The sequence below is a fragment of the Oryctolagus cuniculus genome, chromosome 15 (genome assembly GCF_051225735.1).
Source record: "Oryctolagus cuniculus isolate XC-2025 breed Fujian yellow rabbit chromosome 15, ASM5122573v1, whole genome shotgun sequence".
Classification (NCBI taxonomy): Eukaryota; Metazoa; Chordata; class Mammalia; order Lagomorpha; family Leporidae; genus Oryctolagus; species Oryctolagus cuniculus.
The window spans coordinates 62,789,298-62,804,708 of NC_142881.1; the positions used below are offsets into that span (position 1 = coordinate 62,789,298).

The following is a 15,411-nucleotide window of genomic DNA, read 5'->3' on the forward strand; positions in this document are numbered from 1 at the left end:
GCCAGCTGTGGGGCACAGGAAGACAGGGACTCCCTGGGAGGAATCTCAGTGCCAACCTGGCCTGTAGAAAGAAACGCAGTCCTGCAACCTGACGAAGTAACCCTTCCTCACGTGTGCTTGGAACTGCTCCCGAGGAGCGAATCCACTGTGCCGTTCCAGTCCCAGGGTCTGCACGGCTGCTCCGGGGCCAGCATCTCGCCTCCTAAGCGAGATCTCCTATCCCTTTTCCCTCTTTAAAATTTTTTAAAACTTATTTTACTTGAAAGGTGAAGAGATCTTCCGTCTGCTGGGGCACTCCACCACAGCTGGGGCTGGCCCAGACAGAGGTTGGGTGCATGGGTGGCAGGGAGCCAGCTAGTTGAGCCTTCACCTGCTGCCTCCCAGGGTGTGCATCGAAAGGAAGCTGCAATTGGAAGCGGAGCCAGGCCCTCTGGTGTGGGACGTGGGCATCCCTAGTGACACTTAACTCTTGCACCAAACCCTGTCACTCTATCCCATTGCCTTCCAGAGGCCCAAGCCATGAGCGCTGGCTTCTTCCTCATCCCTGCCGCCTTTCTCCTGTCTCCAGTAGGCCTTTCCGTGCCTTTTCTTCCATGTCACACCCACGATAACTCCGTGATCCAGAGAAAATGCTCCTGAGGGGGGAGGGCATTGGGACACTAAGTGGGCGGAGACAAACTGCTCTGAGCCTCTGTTGTCAAGCCTCTGAGGAGGGTGCAGACATGATGATGAAGACCTGTGAAAGTGCCTGTGCACTGCAGGTGGGCGTGCTGAGTCACTGCCGTGAAGGGGGGTGGTGACAGAGCAGCTGGGCTACAGCAGCTGGGTATAAAAGGCCTCCTGGTCTGCTGATTCCATAGGACGTGTCCTGGGGAAGCCGAGTCCCAGGGCAGGCAGGGGTCCCATTCAAGAAGGGGCCTTTGGCAGTGGAAGAACCAGTGATTGGGCATTCAGGTCCAGAGATTAGAGCCAGATTTTCAGGGCTGCAGTGGGGAGTGGCAAAGGGCAAGTAGAAGGTGGGGGTGGGTGAAGGGGCTCCTGCGTCAGTGCCCAGGTACAGGTAACCTGCCACCCACTGCGTATTTGCTGAAGCCACACACTACACCAAGGATCTATCATGCATCCAGTGAGCCTCGCGTGGGACCCTAAGACAAGACACCATGGCCCCCATGGAGGCTTGGGGGTTATGTGAGTTGTCTGAGGTCAGATCCAACTCATTAGAATAGAGTGCCTGGGTTGGTGATGTGATATAGAAGACTAAGCCTCTGCCTGCAGTGCCAGCATCCAATGTGGGCAACGGTTTGAGTCCCGGCTACTCCATTTGTGATCCAGCTCCCGGCTAATGGCCTGGGAAAGCAGTGAAAATGACCCAAGAACTTGGGCCCCAGTCGTCCACATGGGAGACCCAGAAGAAGCTCCTGGCTTCAGCCTGGGCCAGCCCCAGCCATTTTAACCATCTGGGGAGTGAACCAGTGGATGAAAGATGTCTCTCTCTCTCTCTGTAAATCTGCCTTTCAAATAAACAAAAAGAAGACAGAGGCTCCCTCTCAAGGTGGCACCTGTCCTTCCTCTACCCCGGCTTACACCCGAGTCGCCAGGTCCCTGGGAACAGCTCCCATCATGCTCCTGCCCTTTGGCCTTGACCGTCCCTGTTCCCACCCAGGTGGTGATCCAAGTGCTGGATGTCAACGACTGTCGGCCACAGTTCTCCAAGCTCCAGTTCAGCACCAGCGTGTATGAGAACGAGCCGGCAGGCACCTCAGTCATCACCATGATGGCCACTGATCAGGACGAGGGCTCCAATGGGGAGCTGGCTTACTCGCTCGAGGGCCCTGGTGCAGGTACGGGCCTGCCCGGGATGCCTGTGACGGCTCAGGGGCTGGGGAGGGCAGGCTGCCACACCTGCAGCCCAGGCCAGGTGGGGGAGGAAGAGGGATAGAGGGGAGGAAGCCAGAGCCAAGGCCCTGCTCTCCTGCCCCTCCTGCCAGAGGCCTTCCACGTGGACGTGGACTCGGGCCTGGTGACCACTCAGAGGCCGCTGCAGTCCTATGAGAGGTTCAACCTGACCGTGGTGGCCACGGATGGTGGCCAGCCCCCGCTGTGGGGCAGCACCATGCTGCTGGTCGAGGTCATCGACGTCAACGACAACCGCCCTGTGTTCGTGCGCCCGCCCAACGGCACCATCCTCCACATCCGGGAGGTACTCCTGCCCCCAACACCCGCTCCCTGCATCCGACCCCGGGTGGGCAAAGTGAGGCCAGACATGCAGGGCAGTGTCCAACAGGGGTTAGTAGCAAAAGACGTGTGGCTTCCCAGCCGATGACTCGGCTTTTTCATCTGCAAAATGGGACTAACAGGAGTAAAAGCCCCCTTTCTGGTTCCTACCAAGATGGACTGTCTCCCCAGCAACCCCCTTGCCCCAAGCTTGTCTCAAAATAACCCCCGCCTCCCTGTCGGCTGTCTGCTGTTCCTGCTGATACGGGTGCGGAGACGGGCCAGGACGTGAGGGACAGCATCTGGGTGAGAAACCAGCGGAAGTGGCCGGGGTCCTGGAATCTCTCCAGTTCTTCTTTCATCCCTCGGTCTGAGTCGCCACAGAAAGCTAGGGGAAGTACCCTGTCTGTCTCCTGCATTTCCCTTTGCTCTGCCCAGCACCCAAGCCCTGGATGCCCCCGGTGCAGTCTGGGTGTCTCCCACTTACTCTGTCCTCCCAGCGTTGGCAGGGCCCCGCGGTGCGGGTAGTCGGTGCTGAGACGGAGCTGTTGCCCTGTCTCCTCCCTGAGATCCCACAGTTACAGCTCTGCCGGGGGCCAACCTCCCGTGCTTTCGCCTGGGTGCAGTGGCTGGCCGAGGGGTCCTCTTTGCTTGGCCCACTGGGTAGCTCAGAATGGTCAGCCCATCTTACCTGCAGAGACACAGAGTACACAGCTTGCCTCCGTTCTCTGTGTGCATCTTCCTGCCAACCTTTTTCTCCTGTAACCTAATTTTTTTTAAGATTTTATTTATTTAAGAGGTAGAGTTACAGTGGGAGAGACAGAAAGGTCTTCCATCTGCTTTTCACTCCCCCAAATGGCCACAACAGCCAGAGCTGCGCCGATCCAGAGCCAGGAGTTTGCTCTGGGTCTCCCACATGGGTGCAGGGGCCCAAGGACTTGAGCCATCTTCTACTGCTTTCCCAGGCCACAGCAGAGAGCTGGATCGGAAGTGGAGTAGCCAGGACTTGAACCAGCGCCCATATGGGATGCCGGTGCTGCAGGTGGAGGATTAACCCACTGCACCACAGCGCCAGCCCCTAACCTAATTTTTTAAAACTCGTTCCCTCTTATAACTTACATGTCCTGGTCAGCTACCTCAAATCTTTTTATGGGATGAAGCAGGGTATAAATCAGTAACCGAGGGGCCAGCACTGTGGCATGGTGGTAAAGCCACCACCTGTAGTGCTGGCATCCCATATGGGTGCTGGTTTGAGTCTCAGCTGCTCCACTTCTGATTCAGCTCTCTGCTATGGCCTGGGAAAGCAATGGAAGATGGCCCAAGTCCTTGGGTCCCTGCACCTGCAAGGGAGACCCAGAGGAAGCTTCTGGCTTTGGATCGGCGCAGCTGCAGCTGTCGTGGCCATTTGGGGAGTGAGCCAGCAGATGGAAGACCTCTCTCTGCCTCTCCTCCTCCTCTGCATAACTCTAACTTTCAAATCTTGATTTTTTTAATCTAGCTCTTTTCCACCCCAAAAGCCCCATTTACTAAGGCTTTCCCTTAAAGGTTCCATATTTGAGAAAACTTCCGTCTCCCCAGCAGCCAGCATTTATAAAGCAACTATCCGTTAGTCACCCCACATTTTATTAGCTAGATGGAACTGCCACTTGGAACTTGTGATTTCATGATGAATGAGGTAAACGGAGACCAAGAAGCAGGGACAGTGCTTGTTGGGCTCTTGGCCCCGGCAGCCTGGTCGTGGCCGGTGCCGTAGACAGAGTTCACATGAACTGAGGCTCAGGGCGTGGCGGCAGGGCACCACAGGGACTCAGGGACAGGCCCGGTGGCTGACTTGTGCCCACTGTGCCCCCCTGCCTGCATGTCCCCCACTGTGGAGGGATCCGGGGACACCCAGAGCTGTGACTTGGGGGGGGCAGAGTCCGTGTGACGGAGAATGGCTGGCTGCTCCGTCCTGGAACCCTCACTGTGCAGTGGCCTGGAGGGATGGGCATAGCTCCTGGGAAGGGCCCCACCCCCCACCCCCACCCCCGCTGCACTGTCAGGGCCCCAGGCCTTGGCTTGGGGGAGGGGTGGCCGGGACCCTGGGCACAGCAGCCGGCAGGGCTGGGAGCTGGGCTCTCTCCTGGGCCGCCCTCAGGAGATCCCGCTGCGCTCCAACGTGTACGAGGTCTATGCCACCGACAAGGACGAGGGCCTCAACGGCGCGGTGCGCTACAGCTTCCTGAAGACGGCGGGCAGCCGGGATTGGGAGTACTTCACCATCGATGCTGTCAGCGGCCTCATCCAGACCGCACAGCGCCTGGACCGCGAGAAGCAGGCCGTGTACAGCGTAAGGAGGCGGGGACTGCGGGGGACACCTTTCTCTAGGCCCCCCCTCTGCCATCACGCAGACTGCTCCTGGGGGACCATGGCCCCAGGGAGGGAGCTTGTGTGGAGCCCGAAGCCAAGCCCCTCTTACTCTCACCGTGCTCTGCCCCCTCCAGCTCATCTTGGTGGCCAGCGACCTGGGCCAACCGGTGCCCTACGAGACCATGCAGCCCCTGCAGGTGGCCCTGGAGGACATCGATGACAACGAGCCCCTCTTTGTCAGGCCCCCGGTGAGTGTGTCCCGCCCCTGCACCGGCCACGCCCGCACAGGGCCACAGCTGGGGACCACTGATGGGCCAGACTGAGCCCTGTTGCACAAGCTACCCTGTGGTGCAGAGAGCAGCCAAAAAGAGCTGGCTCGCAGAACATAGGCTCGCATGTGTGTGTTCAAACATGCAGGCACGTGCACTCCTGACTGAGCTTGGGGCTGAGGGGCTGTTGTGTGGACGCCACCTTCCCACCTGGGTTCTTTGTCCTTGTGAGCACGTGGGGTGGAGGTGGGGCGGGAGGCTCCCGGCACCCGGCTATGCGCACACGCAGGTGCGTGGCCAGGTGCACTGACCCCCGCCATTCCAGCACTCAGGTGCTGGGGTCCATCGAAGAACAGGCTGAGCCTGGCCCTGCCCTGGCAGAGGGCGGCACCGAGTGTCAGCTCCCCAGAGGCGCGGCGCAGGTCCCCAGGCACAGTCCCTGCTCCTGTGAGGGGACAGCGCCGCCGTCACCAGCCCTAGCCTCACACGGTGACCTTCCCCTTGCCCTGCAGAAAGGAAGCCCCCAGTACCAGCTGCTGACCGTGCCCGAACACGCACCCCGTGGCACCCTGGTGGGCAACGTGACGGGCGCCGTGGACGCAGACGAGGGCTCCAATGCCATCGTCTACTACTTCATCGCTGGTGAGGCCTACGAAGCCACTGCCCCACCTGCCCAGGGCTGGAAGGGGACCCTGACCCTGACCCCGACCCCGACCCCGACCCCTTACCCTTCTATCACGGCTCCCTTTCAGCCGGCAATGAAGACGAGAACTTCCACCTGCAGCACGATGGGCGCCTGCTGGTGCTGCAGGACCTGGATCGGGAGCGGGAAGCCGTCTTCTCCTTCATCGTCAAGGCCTCCAGCAACCGCAGCTGGACCCCGCCCGGCGGCCCTGCCCCCGCCCTTGACTTGGTCTCGGACCTGAGCCTGCAGGAGGTGCGCGTCGTACTGGAGGACATCAACGATCAGCCGCCGCGCTTCACCAAGGCCGAGTACACTGCAGGTGCAGGGCTGGAGCCCGGGCCCGGGGCGCGGGGCAGCCCCTGCCCTGCCGCTCACTCTGCCCGCCCATCCCCGCAGGGGTGGCCACCGACGCCAAGGTGGGCTCGGAGCTGATCCAGGTGCTGGCCCTGGACGCAGACATTGGCAACAACAGCCTGGTCTTCTACAGCATCCTGGCCATCCACTACTTCCGGGCCCTCGGCAACGACTCCGAGGACGTGGGCCAGGTCTTCACCTTGGGTAGGAGCTCGGCCACGGGGGGCTGGCCTTTGTCACAGTGTGAGCTGTGGGGGGCGGGGGTTGCTGAGCCAGCCGTGCGGGGTGAGGGCGGCCTCCTGCCAGCCAAGCCGGCCCTGTACCGACCCCCGCCCGCCCCTGTGCCTGCCCACCTGCTCTCCTTGTCTGACCCCTCCACCCCCACGTCTTCACTCTTTCACCCATTGTACTCATGCGGGGGCTACAGGCTGACAACCTCGTGCGCGTCTGTGCGGTGGAGTGGTCATGGTGGCCAGTGTCTGTTTTCTGAAACGCAGGTGGTTTCTGGGTTGGGAACCTAAACTCATCTGTCCTGGCTCTTGGTTGCTCACATCAGCCCTGTGCTAGGGGATGCTGGCAAGGGCCTCTCCCCTGGGCCCCTGTCCCCCGTCTCCCACCACCACCACCACATCCACCCTCCAGGGGCTCCTCCCCTGGGCCCCTGTCCCCCGTCTCCCACCACCACTACGTCCACCCTCCAGTGGCTCCTTCCCTGGGCCCCTGCCCCCCCTCCAGTGAGCACTGTTTGCCTCTATGCTATGAAGCCAACTGTTTCTGCCTCCACATCTGGGCAGGAAGAGGTGACTGTGCCAGGCTTGGTTTCCTGACCTCCCTGGTCCCTTCGGAGTTGCCACCATGACTGGATTTCCTTTGTTTTCTTTTTTTTCTTGATTTTTAAAGACTTATTTATTTGAAAGAGTTACCCAGAGAGAGAGGTTTTCTATCCGCTGGTTTATGCCCCAACTGGCTGCACGGGCTGGAGCTGTGCCAATCTGAAGCCAGGCACCTCCTCCAGGTTTTCCCACGTGGGCGCCACTTTTTGCCCCAGAATTCCTTAGTGTTCAGCTTGTCCATTTTCTCCGCATTGCACTTCTTCACTGGACTGAAATGTCGGTTTCCAGGCCAATGGTGAGAGGGAGGCTGGCCTGTGCCCTCTGCCTCCTGCTCACAGGTTTGATGTGGGCAGTTTAAAAAAAAATAATTTTTTATTTGAAAGGCAGAGTAACAGAGTGAGAAGGAGAGAGAGAGAGAGAGATCTTCCATCTGCTGGTTCACTCTTCAATGGCTGCAACAGCTGGAGTTGGGCCAGGCTGAAGTCAGGAGCCAGGAGCCCCATTCAGGTCTCCCACATGGGTGCAGGGGCCCAAGGACTTGGGCCATCTTCTGCTTTCCCAGGCCACAGCAGAGAGCTGGATCGAAGTGGAGCAGCCGGGACTAGAACCGGTGCCCATGTGGGATGGCAGCACTGCAGGCGGCGGCTTTACCCACTACAGCACAGCGCTGCCCCCTTTCTCATGACTGAGGGATGCTCCTTGTGTCGGTACACACTTCCTTCATGGCCAATCCCGTCTCAGCTACTCTGAACGGTGCAGCAGGGAATGCGGGCTGTTGGTGTCTGACAGGTTTCATCTCCTTTGAGTTTTCCCCAGTGGTGTGACTGGCGGAGCACGTGGGCATCCTAGTTTTAGTGTGTTGAGGAATTCCAGTACTGTTCTCCCTGATGGGGGTGTCATTCACATGCCTCCTAGTGATGTTAGCCTTTTCTCGGCATCGTTGCTTATCTTGATTGTACTTATTTGAAAGGCACAGTGACAGAAAAGGAGAGATAAAGAGGTCTCCAACCTGCTGGTAACAGGGGCTGGGCCGGGCCCTCCTGGTCTCCCCCGAGCTGACAGGGACCCCCGTACATACGGGAGCCGTGACCCCCTGCCTTCGCAGCCGCCTCAGCGGGAAGGCTGCACGGGAAGCGGAGGAGCAGACCCTGGGCTGTGGGCCGTGCGTGTCCGTGCAGCAGCTCTGTCCCCACACCGACCGGGCCGTCTTCTGGCTGCAGCCATGCTGGCTGCAGTGAGATGGCGGTGCCGTGGGGTCCGAGGGACACGGAACACGTCCTCACCCGCCTCACGGCTGTTCGTGACTCTTGACAAATGTCTGCGCAGAGCACGTGCCCAGGTTGTCAGCAGGCTTTGGTTCCTTGTAGATCCGGCAGACTCGGGCTCTGTCGGACAGCTCCCCCACGCTCTCCGGGGCCGCCTCCCCACGGTGCCGCAGTGCAGTTGAACGCCTGGATTGGCTTGGCTGGCCCCGCGCTTTCGGGACGAATCCACAACGTCAGTGTCGGCACCCGTGTCGTGAAGCATCTGCTCCTCACGCCACTCGGGCAGGGTCGTAGCGGTCTTGGGTCCACGGCACGTTCCGCACGTGCTGAGAGGCGGAGCCGCAAGCTCCTGCCTGCAGCTGCCCCGACGCCCCAGCCCTTCCTCCAGGGTGTGTGGTGGGTGCCATGCCGGGAGACCTGTGCGCTTCCTCCGGGGGCTGTGTTCTGTCCCACAGGTCTGTGCTGGCTGTTACGCCAGAACCATGCTGTATGGGTTACAGTAGACACACACAATGGTTGCGGGTTAACCATTCTGATGGCTCCAGTATTGTTTTGTTGTTAAAGATTTATTTATTTGAAAGGCAGATTTACAGAGAGGCAGAGAAAGTAGTCTTCCATCTGCTGGTTCACTCCCCTGATGGCCACAATGGCCAGAGCTGAGCCAATCCAGAGCCAGGAGCTTCTTCCAGGTCTCCCATGGAGGTGCAGGGGCCCAAGGACCTGGGCCATCTTCTGCTTTCCCAATCCATGGCAGAGAGCTGGATCAGAAGTAGAGTAGCTGGCTAATCCTCCGCCTAGCGGCGCCGGCACACCGGGTTCTAGTCCCGGTCGGGGCGCCGGATTCTGTCCCGGTTGCCCCTCTTCCAGGCCAGCCCTCTGCTGTGGCCAGGGAGTGCAGTGGAGGATGGCCCAGGTGCTTGGGCCCTGCACCCCATGGGAGACCAGGAAAAGCACCTGGCTCCTGGCTCCTGCCATCGGATCAGCGCGGTGCGCCGGCCGCAGCGCGCCGGCCGCGGCGGCCATTGGAGGGTGAACCAACGGCAAAGGAAGACCTTTCTCTCTGTCTCTCTCTCTCACTGTCCACTCTGTCAAAAAAAAAAAAAAAAAAAGAAGTAGAGTAGCTGGGACTCGAACTGGCGCCCATAGGGGATGCTGGCACTGCAGGCAGTAGCTGTATCCACTACACCACAGCACTTTGGCTATTTGAGGTCTTTTGTGATTCCATATGGACTTTAAGATTGATTTTTAAAAATCAATCAGACTTTATGTATTTACTTCAAAGTCAGAGCTACACAGAGAAAGGAGAGGCAGAAAGAGAGGTCTTCCGTCAGCTGGTCACTCCCCAGATGGCCACAACAGCTGGAGCTGCGCTGATCTGGAGCCAAGAGCTTCTTCTGGGCCTCCCACGTGGGTGCAGGGGCCACGGCAGAGAGCTGGATCGGAAGTAGAGCAGTCAGGACTCGAACCGGCACCCATATGGGATGCTGGCACTGTAAGCAGCGGCTTGACCTGCTACACCACAGCGCCGGCCCCACGATTATTTTTTCAATTTCTATAAAGTATGTCTCTGCTATTTTCATAGGAAGTCTTATTGAAGTGTAAATAGCTTTACATCCATTACTTCTCATCCTTCCATCCAGCTGTCCATTCATCCGTTTTTTTTGTTTTTTGTTTTTGACAGAGTGGACAGTGAGAGAGAGAGAGAGAAAGGTCTTCCTTTGCCGTTGGTTCACCCTTCAATGGCCGCCGCACTGCGCTGATCCGATGGCAGGAGCCAGGTGCTTCTCCTGGTCTCCCATGGGGTGCAGGGCCCAAGCACTTGGGCCATCCTCCACTGCACTCCCTGGCCACAGCAGAGAGCTGGCCTGGAAGAGGGGCAACCGGGACAGAATCCGGCGCCCCTACCGGGACTAGAACCCGGTGTGCTGGCGCCGCAAGGCGGAGGATTAGCCCAGTGAGCCGCGGCGCCGGCCTCCATTCATCCATTTCTCCGTGTCTCTCCCTTTCTGCATCTCGCTGCCCGTGTGTCAGCATGGAAGCAGAGGCCAGAGTCAAGGAGCACACCTGCGTGTGCACCTGCCTGGGGCATGCTGAGCCTTTGGGGTGGTGCTAGAAGATGCCCTGGGGGTGTCCATCACTTACTTCCACCCCAATACCTACCCGCCCCCGTCACCCCTCCCTGCCTGCAGGTAGTCTCTGGGGCTGGCATTCAAGGCCCCTCCCTCTTCCTCCTGACCCCAGGTCCTGTTCCATGGCCCCTAGCGCAGCCGTACCGAGCTACGTGCTGTTCCTTCCACAAGCCCCGTGCCATCTTCTTCTCACCCTTGATCCTCTCGTTTCCTGGAGGGCCACCCCCAGTCCTTCAAGGTCCAGCTCATGCGTCACCTCCTCGATTTACACAACCGGATCCACTCTCTCTCCTGAACTCTCTCTTATCTGAGTAAAGGTCACCCAGGTCTGCCTTAGACAGGAGCAGGCTTTGAGCTCGGTCAGTCTGTGCGCAGCCATGCCTACAGAATTCAGAAGTGGGTGTAAGAGCCAGGGCCGACTGGTCCCCTACAGCCCTGGGCGGGCATGAACATGCAGAGTGTTTGGGGATTTCGCATCCGCACAGCGCCCTGCACTACGGCCCAAGCTGCCGCCTCCTGGCGGGGCGCTATTCCCATGCACCTGTCACCTGCTCCCCGCCAGACCCTGGGGCGCGTGTGCCGCCTCCCCCTAAACATCCCTGGGCTGTCCCTCAGCTGTGCCCCGCCCTGGGCTCTTCCGCAGGGAGTGTAGACGGCATCCTTCGCACCTTCGACCTCTTCATGGCCTACAGCCCTGGCTACTTCATGGTGGACATCGTGGCCCGGGACCTGGCGGGCCACAACGACACGGCCGTCATCGGCATCTACATCCTGCGGGATGAGCAGCGCGTCAAGATCGTCATTAACGAGATCCCGGACCGCGTGCGCAGCTTCGAGGAGGAGTTCATCCGCCTGCTGTCCAACATCACGGGCGCCATCGTCAACACTGACGACGTGCAGGTGCCCCTGCTCCCCACCCCCACCCGGGGCAGAGGCCAGGCCCTAGGGAGGGACAGGGCATGGCCGACAGGTCAGGGGCCTGAGAAGTGGGGTCACTTCCTAGCAGCGAGGCTGTGAGGAGGTTCTCCCAGGCCTCTGGGCCTCCTGTGTCTCCACAAAATGGGATTAACAATCAGTACCAGGACCAGCAGAGGTGGAGCTATGCGGCACACGGCAGCAGGCATCGGCAGTGATGGGTCTGTGGCTGGGAGGTGGGTAGGAGGCGCTCCTGGCAGAGAGCTGCCTGTCGCTCCCCCTCTTCGCGGAGGAACGACACAGGACCCTGCGCTGTTCTTTTGTCTGCTCGGCCCTCCCCTGGTTTGCTGCTGGTTCTTCCCGGGTTGGCTACCGACCCTTCCACCTCCATGGAAGGGCGGTTCCCCCTGCCACTTTCCCCACTTCCGCGGGGGAGCGGCACACTGCCGGCCGGCTCTCTCGGGGGCTGCTCAGATGTTCCTCAGGTGTTCCTGGTGCATGTTGTCTCTCTCCTCCTTTATAGTCCTCTTCCACCAATCCCAACTCTGCTACCCACACGCCGAGTACGCTGCTCTCCTCCAATCAGGAGCAGGTCCTGCTGTTTATTGGTTGAACTGGAGGCAGCTGTGTAGAAGCTGTTTCCTCCTCTCCCAGCGCCATATTGTGGGAGAGCAGATGCATAGAATAAGTCTTAATTCCAGTAACTTAGTCTAGTCCGAGTTGCTCTCAGTTGCTCCCCACACTGCCCCGCACCGCCCTGGGCCCTGCTGTGGTGACCACCCCCCACGCCCCTTCTCGCCTAGTTCCACGTGGACAAGAAGGGCCGGGTGAACTTCGCACAGACAGAGCTGCTCATCCACGTGGTGAACCGCGACACGAACCGCATCCTGGGCGTGGACCGGTGGGTAGGGGGCCTGGGCCGGGACCTCTCCACCTCCCTTCCCGGGAGGCACGAGGGCCTACTCTGCCCCCCACCAAAGGGGGCAAGGCCAGGAGAGAGGACACGGCTTGGGGATGCCCCTGAGCCTTACTCTCCCCGTCCGTAAAATGGGAGCGTTCCTCCTCCTGTGAGGATGAATCAAGGTCCCAGGTGGAGCCACGTGGACCCTATAAAAGAAGTCAGAGCCGGGTGGGTCTGAACTGGGCAGGGCTTCTGGGTGCACTGGAGGCCTGAGGCAGGAGAGGGGCAGGACCACCCCGGGGGCAGGCTGAGGGCGGGAGCTGAGGCCCCTGCCCCGCACCCAGGGTGATCCAGATGATCGACGAGAACAAGGAGCAGCTGCACAACCTCTTCCGCAACTACAACGTGCTGGACGTGCAGCCAGCCATCTCCGTGCGGCTGCCCGACGACATGTCGGCGCTGCAGGTACCCCGGGCGCCGCCCTCACTGGCCCCCAGCCCTGGCGTCCCGCGCTCAGCCCTGCCTGCTGTCCCCACTACCCTGGGCGCCACCCTCCCCGGCCCCCAGCACCCCGTGCTCAGCCCCAGCCTGCTGTCCCCGCTACCCCGGGCCCCGCTCTCCCCGGCCCCCGGCATCCCGGGCTCAGCCCCAGCCTGCTGTCCTCCCTACCCCGGGCCCCGCTCTCCCTGGCCCCTGGCCCCTGGCCCCTGGCCCCGGCATCCCGGGCTCAGCCCCGGCCTGCTGTCCTCAATACCCCGGGCCCTGCCCTCCCCGGCCCCCGGCATCCTGCACTCAGCTCAGGCCCGCTGTCCCCGCAGATGGCGATCATCGTCCTGGCCATCCTCCTCTTCCTGGCGGCCATGCTCTTCATCCTCATGAACTGGTACTACCGGACAGTGTGAGTGCCCCTGACCCCGGACAGCCACGGAGTGGGCAGGGGAGCCCGGCCCCCCTCAGCAGCATGTCTCTGCTTCTCCCCAGACACAAGAGGAAACTCAAGGCCATCGTGGCTGGCTCAGCAGGTGAGAGCTATGGCCGAGGGACCGGCTCAGGCTCCCCCAGCCCCTGCTGGCTGCATCCCTCCCCTCCACACCCCACGCTTGTCCCTGCAGGAAATCGCGGCTTCATCGACATCATGGACATGCCCAACACCAACAAGTACTCCTTTGACGGGTGAGTGGGGCCCTCACACTGCCCAGGATCCAATTGGCAGAGATGCCATGGACTGGCTGGAACCTGGGATGTGAGCACCCCCTGGTGGGCTGACCACCCCCTCACTCCACCACTGACAGTGCCCAAGTTCCAAGGGCACAGAACTGGAGCACCAGGCCCACTGCTGCACCAGAGGGCCGATCCTGCTCGTTCTAGCAGGATCCCAGGTGGGGAGAACACAGCCGCAGCTGCCGCTGCCGGAGGCCTCCTTCCCACGGCCCGAACCTCAGGAAGGCTCCGCAGTTGGCCAGGGAAGCAGGAAGGGATTCTGCCCCTCCTTCTCCCCACCTGCAGAGCCAACCCCGTGTGGCTGGACCCCTTCTGCCGGAACCTGGAGCTGGCGGCCCAGGCTGAGCACGAGGATGACCTCCCCGAGAACCTGAGCGAGATGGCCGACCTGTGGAGCAGCCCCACCCGCACGCACGTGAGCTCCAGGAGCCCTCCCTAGGGGATGGTCCCGGCCCTGTGTGACATTTACCTGAGCTCCAGCCCATGCTCCCTGTCCCCAGGGAACCTTCGGGCGAGAGCCAACAGCCGTCAAGCCTGCCGATGACCGGTACCTGCGGGCGGCCATCCAGGAATACGACAACATTGCCAAGCTGGGCCAGATCATCCGGGAGGGGCCCATCCAGGTAAGCCCGCCCCACACCAGGGTGCCTGGAGCAATCCCTCCTGGGCCCTGTGAGGCCAGGGCCTTCCTAACGCAGGAGGGCGATGGCCTCGGAGGGGAGGGTTAACCCTCTCCCTCTCCCAGGGCTCGCTGCTGAAAGTGGTCCTGGAGGATTACCTGCGGCTCAAAAAGCTCTTTGCACAGCGGATGGTGCAAAAAGCCTCCTCCTGCCACTCCTCCCTGTCCGAGGTAGCCGGGCGGCCCGGCGCTGTGTGCTGTGCCCCGCTGCTGGGGGTGCTCACTCTCCTGCTACCTTTCTCGGCCCCTCTGCAGCCAGAGCCAAGGATCGCTGTGGGGCGGGGTGCAGGGAGTAGGTGGGGTAGCGTTCACAGGACTGGGGGATGGGTTAACTGGCCCTCGGGGTGAGAGAGGCCACCCTGTCTGCATGAAGGGATCATGTATTTGAGCTACACTAAGGCCTCCTAGCTGGGCGCACATTCCCACCGGGAGTGGTCCTCGAAGACTCAGTGTGCTTCCCCCTTTCCAAATTCCCCAGGGGACACTTGCCGCAGTTGGCCCTACACGAGGCCAACGCGGTGACAGAGCCGGACACTGCACTGCAGACCGGTGTGCATGCACTTACAAAGCACCCTACGCGTCCCTCTGCACCCAGGTCCACTCCGGGCCATGCACCTGCCAGCCCTGGGGGTGGGGCCCTGAGCACCTTGCTGGGGGGGTTCCTGGCCTCTTGCAGCTGATCCAGAGCGAGCTGGAGGAGGAGCTGGGGGACCGCAGCCCAGGCCAGGGAAGCCTGCGCTTCCGCCACAAGCCGCCCATGGAGCTCAAGGGGCCCGACGGGATCCACGTGGTGCATGGCAGCACCGGCACACTGCTGGCCACCGACCTCAGCAGCCTGCCCGAGGACGACCAGAAGGGCCTGGGCCGCTCCCTGGAGACGCTCGCAGCCTCCGAGGCCGCGGCCTTCGAGCGCAACGCCCGCACCGAGTCCGCCAAATCCACGCCCCTCCACAAGCTCCGCGACGTCATCATGGAGAGCCCGCTGGAGATCACAGAGCTATGACCAGGCCAGGCCGGTGGGCGCTGGACGAGGACCGGTTGGCCCTGGTGGCCCCCATCAGCTGCTCCGAGTTACTCCTGCCAGGCGTTCAGTCATCTGACCTACCTTCAGTAAATGTTATTTTTTTAAGAAAACCAAACAAAAATGCTAAGCGTCTAAGGACGAGGTACAGTGGGGACGTGGGAGGCCAAGGGCCAAGCCGGACCTCATGCACTGCACATGGGAGACAGGGGAAGCTGGCGCCCCCTGCTGGCCTACACCTGTACTCCACCCAAGCCCCGTGGAGGTGATCAGTGTCGCCGACAGAGCCTCCTCCCCGTGTCCCGGCTGCCCCCTCCGCCCAGCTTACGGAGAGAAGACTGCTGCTCCCTCGCGTCTGGAACGTGGAGTGTCTGTGTGTATTCCTTTAAGTTATTCTCAGTACTCTCCCACTTTTGTTCAATTGGCACGCATTGAGAGTTTCTGGAATGGTCCATTTAAAAAGAAAAGCAACTCACAAGGAACTGGCACTACACTCTGGCTCTGGTCCCCTGCCTCCGCGCTGGCCGGGGGAAGGGCGGCGGGCTCGGGCGGCACCGAGGGAGGGAGGAGAGGGGT

The 15,411-nt window shown here is 61.0% G+C and overlaps 1 protein-coding gene across 5 annotated transcripts in view; it reads left to right on the plus strand.

The window, feature by feature from the left end:
• CDH23 (cadherin related 23) overlaps window positions 1-15,328 on the plus strand; it is a 365,671-nt gene extending 350,343 nt beyond the window's left edge. For 3 of the 5 annotated variants that reach the window (XM_051823796.3, XM_089313406.1, XM_089313408.1), the window contains 17 exons: window positions 1,664-1,841; window positions 1,989-2,200; window positions 4,352-4,543; window positions 4,698-4,811; window positions 5,345-5,474; window positions 5,585-5,836; window positions 5,914-6,075; window positions 10,742-10,998; window positions 11,817-11,914; window positions 12,259-12,379; window positions 12,733-12,812; window positions 12,896-12,936; window positions 13,027-13,087; window positions 13,421-13,550; window positions 13,636-13,758; window positions 13,881-13,985; window positions 14,491-15,328. In XM_051823796.3, coding sequence (XP_051679756.3) covers window positions 1,664-1,841; window positions 1,989-2,200; window positions 4,352-4,543; window positions 4,698-4,811; window positions 5,345-5,474; window positions 5,585-5,836; window positions 5,914-6,075; window positions 10,742-10,998; window positions 11,817-11,914; window positions 12,259-12,379; window positions 12,733-12,812; window positions 12,896-12,936; window positions 13,027-13,087; window positions 13,421-13,550; window positions 13,636-13,758; window positions 13,881-13,985; window positions 14,491-14,817 — 2,583 coding nt within the window. In that variant the 3' untranslated portion in view covers window positions 14,818-15,328. The remainder of the gene's footprint in view (window positions 1-1,663; window positions 1,842-1,988; window positions 2,201-4,351; window positions 4,544-4,697; window positions 4,812-5,344; window positions 5,475-5,584; window positions 5,837-5,913; window positions 6,076-10,741; window positions 10,999-11,816; window positions 11,915-12,258; window positions 12,380-12,732; window positions 12,813-12,895; window positions 12,937-13,026; window positions 13,088-13,420; window positions 13,551-13,635; window positions 13,759-13,880; window positions 13,986-14,490) is intronic. The other 2 variants (XM_089313405.1, XM_089313407.1) reach the window with 1 other exon arrangement.
• The last annotated feature ends 83 nt before the right edge of the window (window positions 15,329-15,411 follow it).